Source organism: Hyla sarda, unplaced genomic scaffold, assembly GCF_029499605.1.
Source record: "Hyla sarda isolate aHylSar1 unplaced genomic scaffold, aHylSar1.hap1 scaffold_3552, whole genome shotgun sequence".
Lineage (NCBI taxonomy): Eukaryota > Metazoa > Chordata > Amphibia > Anura > Hylidae > Hyla > Hyla sarda.
Genome location: NW_026610320.1, coordinates 2,676 through 9,462, shown reverse-complemented (window position 1 = coordinate 9,462; position 6,787 = coordinate 2,676). Strand labels below are relative to the sequence as shown.

At 46.0% G+C, this 6,787-nt stretch overlaps 1 protein-coding gene across 1 annotated transcript; it reads left to right on the top strand.

The window, feature by feature from the left end:
• The first annotated feature begins 1,152 nt into the window (after positions 1-1,152).
• Positions 1,153-3,503, top strand: LOC130331740 (E3 ubiquitin-protein ligase RNF26-like). Its single transcript, XM_056553709.1, has one exon. It carries the CDS (start codon positions 1,709-1,711, stop codon positions 3,029-3,031), a length of 1,323 nt encoding a protein of 440 aa, XP_056409684.1. The 5' UTR covers positions 1,153-1,708; the 3' UTR covers positions 3,032-3,503.
• The last annotated feature ends 3,284 nt before the right edge of the window (positions 3,504-6,787 follow it).

Genomic DNA, 6,787 nt, shown 5'->3' with positions numbered 1-6,787 from the left:
GCGTAGAAACGGAAGCCCCCAAAAGTTACAAAATGACATTTTTTTCTTCAATTTTGTCGCACAATGAATTTTTTTTCCATTTCGCCGTGGATTTTTGGGTAAAATGACTAATGTCACTGCAAAGCAGAATTGGTGGTGCAAAAAATAAGCCATCATATGGAATTTTATGTGCAAAATTGAAAGCGTTATGATTTTTAGAAGGTGATGAGGAAAAAATGAAAATGCAAAAACGGAAAAACCCTGCGTCCTTAAAGGGGTTCTCCGGTGCTTAGATATCTTATCCCCTATCCTTTGGATAGGGGATAAGATGCCTGATTGCAGGAGTCCCGCCGCTGGGGACCCCCGTGATCTTGCACGCGGCACCCCGTTTGTAATCAGTCCCCGGAGCGTGTTTGCTCCGGGTCTGATTACCGGCGACCACAGGGCCGGCTGCGTGTGACGTCATGCCTCCGCGTGATGTCACGCTCAGCCCCTCAATGCAAGCCTACAGGAGGGGGTGTGATAGCTGTCACACCCCCTCCCATAGGCTTGCATTGAGGGGCGGAGCGTGACGTCACACAGGGGCAGAGGCGTGACGTCACACGCCGCCGGCCCTGTGGTCGCCGGTAATCAGACCTGGAGCAAACACTCTCCGGGGACTGATTACAAACGGGGTGCCGCGTGCAAGATCACGGGGGTCCCCAGCGGCGGGACTCCCGCGATCAGGCATCTTATCCCCTATCCTTTGGATAGGGGATAAGATGTCTAAGCACTGGAGAAGCCCTTTAAGGGGTGAACAACCTAAAAATGGACCAAAAGCGAAAAAACTGTGTTGGAACACAGCTTCATATAAAACAGCTGACAAATAGTGTTTTACAACCAAGGTGCCTCCAGCTGTTTCTAAACTATAACTCCCAGCATGTCCAGATAGCCTTTAGCTGTCTAGGCATGCTTAGACTTGTAGTTCAAACACTGAGATACAGCTACGCTTGCATTTCAACACAGAAATAGGATAAATGAAAGCTAGGCTGTGATCGAGCGCTATTGGCAAACAAGAGGATGTACTATAACCGCCTGTGAAATCTGTAAGAACCGAAGCAATAATACTGTACACAGTACACTCAGCTGACAAGCCCCTACTAGTCTGCGGTCTTCTAGTCCGATCACTGTCGCCCCGCCCCCCGCATTATTTCCCAGCTCATACACTCAGTGCCGAGCACAAACTTTGAATAACTCAACAGAACTTCATTGGCTACCATTCCACCAATCAACAACGTCCCTGCATTAACTCTATCAACGACGGTCCTAACGGCTGCGGATGCTTTCACTATTCAGGCAGAATCGATGCAATCTTCGTTCCGTTGCTCCGGCCTGAATACTGTTCCGTTTACTTCCTCAAACAAGCTGCTGGAGGACCAAGATGGCGGCGCCCTGAACATTGTCCCTTGCACAGGACAGTCGTCGCTGTTTACAGGGACTGGTTATCTGTTCGTGGAGTCGAGGTGGTGAAAAGCCTCAAACACAACCCAGAGGCTGACTTTATATTGCGGGCTCCGACATCTAAGAGCTGGGAGAGAACGTGGCGACTGCAACAGCTATAAAGTCCAGCAAGGACTAATGATCTACTGTGCTGTGTGCTGGGTCTGGAAGACAGCCTGACCGACATGCTTTCCGATTAAGATGATGTGTCAGTAGATGAGGGGCCCTTCTGTCCTGTTCTTCCTTAGCCATGCAGGGCATTCTGCTGCTCATCAGTGGTCTGGGATGGACCCTGGATCTGCTGCTTCTGGTGCTGGACCTAAATTATTGGCTTGTGTCTTCACTTCTGACATTTCTTTTCCGTGCCATTCATTTCATCCTCAATTTGCCAGGAACCATAACCTTTGGCCTATTACGGTGCTGGGAAAATGCCCTTGTGTCCATGGCCCTGCTGGGTGAAACCTGTGGTAACCTGGCACTAGCTTCCATGCATGCGGTGGGTGATGGTGTGCGAGGCCTTTTGTCAGGATTGGACAGTTTGCAACTTGTATGGAACCTGATGTGCCATGTGTTGCTGCGGAGCAAGGAGATGATGCAGCGTGGCCTTCTTAACATGGCACTGTCTGGACAGAACTTTCAGCTCCAAGTTTGGGAGGCCCTTGGGATAGCAAGCAGCTTGGTGGCCTACGTTGTGAACAGCTTGGTGAATGTGTGTCTTATCGGTGTACAGAATGTGTTCTCTGCAGTGCTGGGCCTGTGGTTCACTTTGGTTAATGTGATCTTTGTAGGGAAAGACTTGATTGCAGCGCTGCTGTCCCAGATGTCCAGTTCTGCCGTGGCTGTGGTCATTCTTTTCTGGACACCATTTCAGTTGGCGGTGGACTTACTGGTGTCCTGCAGCACGGGGATAGGTGTAATACTCTTTAGACACCTTTATGAAGTTGCCCTACTGTTGCTCTTGCTTTGGTTCTGCCGCATGATTCTTAGGCCCTCACCTGCATTACGTTCATTCCAAGAAAGACTACACAGGCTCGGCCATTTTATCCAGATACTAATACGTCATTCACTCAATGCAGAATTATGGAGAAGGGTAGCTGCCTGGTGTCTACAGCATGTCAGAATGTACCGAGCTGCATGGGATAGAGACCATAACCTCCTGAGGACTAGACAACAGAATGCACCAGTAAGGGTGGTCAGGGCACAGAGTACTGCAGGGACCACTCGAGTGCACAATCTACCACGTGCACAGGGACAACATGCCCCAGCTCAGAATGTGCTGCCTGAACCAATTCGAGTTCCACAGAGTGTGTCTCCTGTGCCACTGCCCTATGCATCAACATCTCATGAGACTGAGACAGCAGCTGAAGACCCTTGGAAGCTATTAAAACAGCAGGAAGAGAGTAAAAAATGTGTAATCTGCCAAGATGAAAATAAAACTGTCCTCTTGTTGCCATGCCGCCACCTATGTCTGTGCTCGCAGTGCTCCGAGATTCTTCTGCAGCAGCCAATACTTCAGCGTAACTGTCCACTTTGTCGTAAAATGATACTGCAAACACTTACTGTTTACATGTAATGCCATGCTGGCACTATGGGACTCAATGACATACGGATCTATCGCTAATTAAAAGCCACCAACCTTTTTTTTTTTTTTTTATAGTTTTAAACGTTGGATCATCTTTTTAAAGAACAGAGCAGGGGAAATATTTTTCTATTCAATGTAAGGGTCCAAATGTTTGTGAAGCTGTGAAAGGGATTGTAAATTTTGATTTCACAATCTGTATAATTCCTATGTTGTCATGTTCCTCCACGATGAATAGATGTTTCTTGTGCATTCCATGTTTTTGGACAATATCAACTGTTGACTATTCGAATGTTCATTTCACATTTAGTATTTTGCTTACATATAACGTTGCACAGTATAAATGCATCTCAGCACTGTCACTGTATGTTCTGTGCCATTCATTTAATTAGTATTAAACCTCTTGTGGCAGATAAAACCAGTAGTAAGGTGGACTATATCATTATATGTAACACTGATTATTAAATGGGCATTGTAGTTGAAAAAAAACTTTTGCTTTGTCATGGAAACATATTGGTCAGGGTGTGCCAAAACGCTAGAACAAGTCGGGAGAAGTGCAGGCTTAGAGGGGTGACATGACTGAGAGCATCGTAATGTAAATCAGAATTTCGTAGAAAGAGTGCTCAAACACCAAAACACACTGAACACACCGACTAATCAAAACCTTTAACTTGTCACTAGAACACATCAAAGCACATTTTTTTTTTACTTGTACATTTTAAAGTAGTAGTCCAGTGCTGAAAAACATATCCCCTATCCTAAGGATAGGGGATAAGTTTCAGATTGCGGGGGTCCATACAGGGCCCTGGCTCGCTGGCCAGAGAGCGCGTGTCTCCCAACACACGAATCGGCGTTCGACACGCCCCTCAATACAGCGCTATGGCAGAGCCGGAGATTGCCAAAGGCTTTGTGTGGTGGTCGACACACCCCCCCTTCCCGCGGGCTGCTGGGGCCACGTACAGTAGATCGCGCGCGGGGGGTCCCAGCGGTCGGACCCCCACGATCTGAAACTTATCCCCTATCCTTAGGTTAGGGGAAAAGTTTTTCAAGAGTGGAGATCTCCTTTAACCTCTTAAGGAGGCAGCAAGTATATGTACACTCGCAATATGAAGCGTGCTCAGGAGCTGAGCGCTATTCATACCTGGTGGGTCTTGGTTGCTATAAACAATCGGGACCCACGGCTAATGCCGGACTTCACCGATCTGGTCATTGTCTGGCATAAACCCCTTAGAGGCATCATTTGTTGATTGCGGCATCTAAAACTTTATATGCCCGTTAGCTCAGTGGAGCGGATCAGGACACCCACGGCAAAATCGTGGGGTCTCAATCCTCGCTGTCTGATCATCACTCCAGTGGTGCAGATAGCCATGGCAACCTGGAGCAATGAAGCTTCAATAACACTGATCAATACTGTGCGATCTTAAGATTGCATGTAATTGTCCTTTTGTTCAAACTATTAAAATAATAAACCGCACAGTCAATGGTGTACACGTAAAAAATTACTAAAGTTCAGAAATTTGCGTTTTTTTGGTCACTTCTTACAGAGAGGTTATGGTGTAGATTTAAGTGAATGGGGTTTGTTAAAATACCATACACTTATGTTGTACTGTACTTTCAGGGTGGATTCTACAGCCAATATTCCACAACAAATACATGATGAGTACGACCACGGACGTAAATGTACATTCTGGTGTGGAGATACTTAGCGCACCAGGACGTACATTTACATCCTGTGTATGACCGCGAGCATCGGAGCGGTGCTCACGTCATGCAAGGTTCTAGCAGCCGGGGACCCGCCGGTAATGGCCGACATCCGTGATTGCGCGGATGTCCGCCATTAACCCCTCAGATGCCGTGATCAGTACAGATCTAGGCATCTGCGGCAGTGCGCATGTTAAAATAAATGATCGGATCGCCCGCAGCGCTGCCGCGAGGATCCGAGCATCTGTAATGGCGGACGGAGGTCCCCTACACCTGCCTCCGTCCGTCTCCCGGCATCTCCTGCTCTGGTACAGATGACGGCGCAAAAAATGAGCCCTCATACCGCTCTATATACGGAAAATTAAAAAGTTATAGGTGGTCAAAATAGGGCAATTTTAGATAACTGATTTTGTACAAAAAGTTTTAGATTTTTTTAAGCGGTACAAAAATATAAAAGTATCTAGCCATGGGTATCATTTTAATCGTATTGACCCACAGAATAAAGAAAACGTCATTTTTACCGTAGTTTACAATGTGAAAACGAAACCCTCTAAAATGTGCAAAATTGTGGTTTTCATTAAAATTTTGTCACAAATTTTTTTTTTGGGGGGGGTTCGCCATACATTTTATGGTAAAATGAGAGGTTTCATTACAAAGTACAATTGGTCATGCAAAAAACAAGCCCTTATATGGGTCTGTAGATGGAAATATAAGAGTTATTTATTTTAGAAGGCGAGGAGGAAAAAAACAAAAACTCCAAAATAAAATTGGCTTGGTCCTTAAAGGGTAGCTCCCACCATCCCTTTTTTTCCCTCTCTGTCCCTGCCTATTTCCCATCTATCCCTAACCTCCTCCCTGCCTAATTTTTTTTTTTTTTTTACTATATAAAAATTCAGTTTTGTCTGCCTGGTGTGCTCACTACCAGGCAGACTTCCCCAGCAGGCATGATGGTACTGATGCCTGCTGGGGCTGACTTCTGCCCTTAGTTCATCTACACAGGGTGCCTCCAGCTGTTTCACCACTACAACTCCCAGCTTGCCCTGACATCTATTGGCTGTCAGGGCATGCTGGGAGTTGTAGTGGGGAAAAACTGGAGGTACCCTGTGTTAAAAACAATACATGGCCGCGGCGCAACCCGAACCCCGCTACCCCCCTCCCCTGAACCCCGCTACCCGAACACCCCCCCCCCCCCTCAACTCCCCAGACATACCAGGACAGTGCAGCGACGGGACAGCAGCGACTGGATGCCGGGAGGCGGGGCCGGCGTGCAAGGCCAGGGAGCAGGGGAGCCAATGCGCGCTTCTTCTGTTCTCATCGCTCGATCCCGCCTGTTTGATTGACAGGCGGGAGCGAGCACCGCAGTGAGTGAATTCCGACTCATTGCCAGGCTTCAATGAGTCGAAATTCACTAGTGACGTCACTGCCGAATGCATTCGGCCACTAGGAGGGCTACCCCTAGTTGCCGAATTTAAAAGTGATTTTAAACGGTTTTAAAATCACTTTTTTTTAATTAAAGTATATTAGAGATATGTTGTAGTACTTAAGTATTACAACATATCATTTTTTTTATTTCATGACAGTGCCCATTTAAAGACGCAGGGTTTTTCAGTTCTTGCATTTTAGTTTTCTCCTCCTTACCTTTTTAAAAATCATAACCCTTTAAATTTTCCACCTAAAAATCCATATTATGGCTTATTTTTTGCGTCACCAATTCATCTTTGCAGTGATATTAGTCATTTTACCCAAAAATCCACGGCGAAACGGGAAAAAAAATCATTGTGCGACAAAATCGAAGAAAAAACGCCATTTTGAATGTTTTGGGGGTTTCCATTTCTACGCAGTGTATATTTCGGTAACAATGACACCTTATCATTATTCTGTAGGTCCATACGGTTAAAATGGTACCCTACTTATATAGGTTTGATTTTGTCGTACTTCTGGAAAAAATCATAACTACATGCAGGAAAATTTATACATTTAAAAATGTCCTTCTGACCCCTATAACTTTTTTATTTTTCCACGTACAGGGCAGTGTGAGGGCTCATTTTA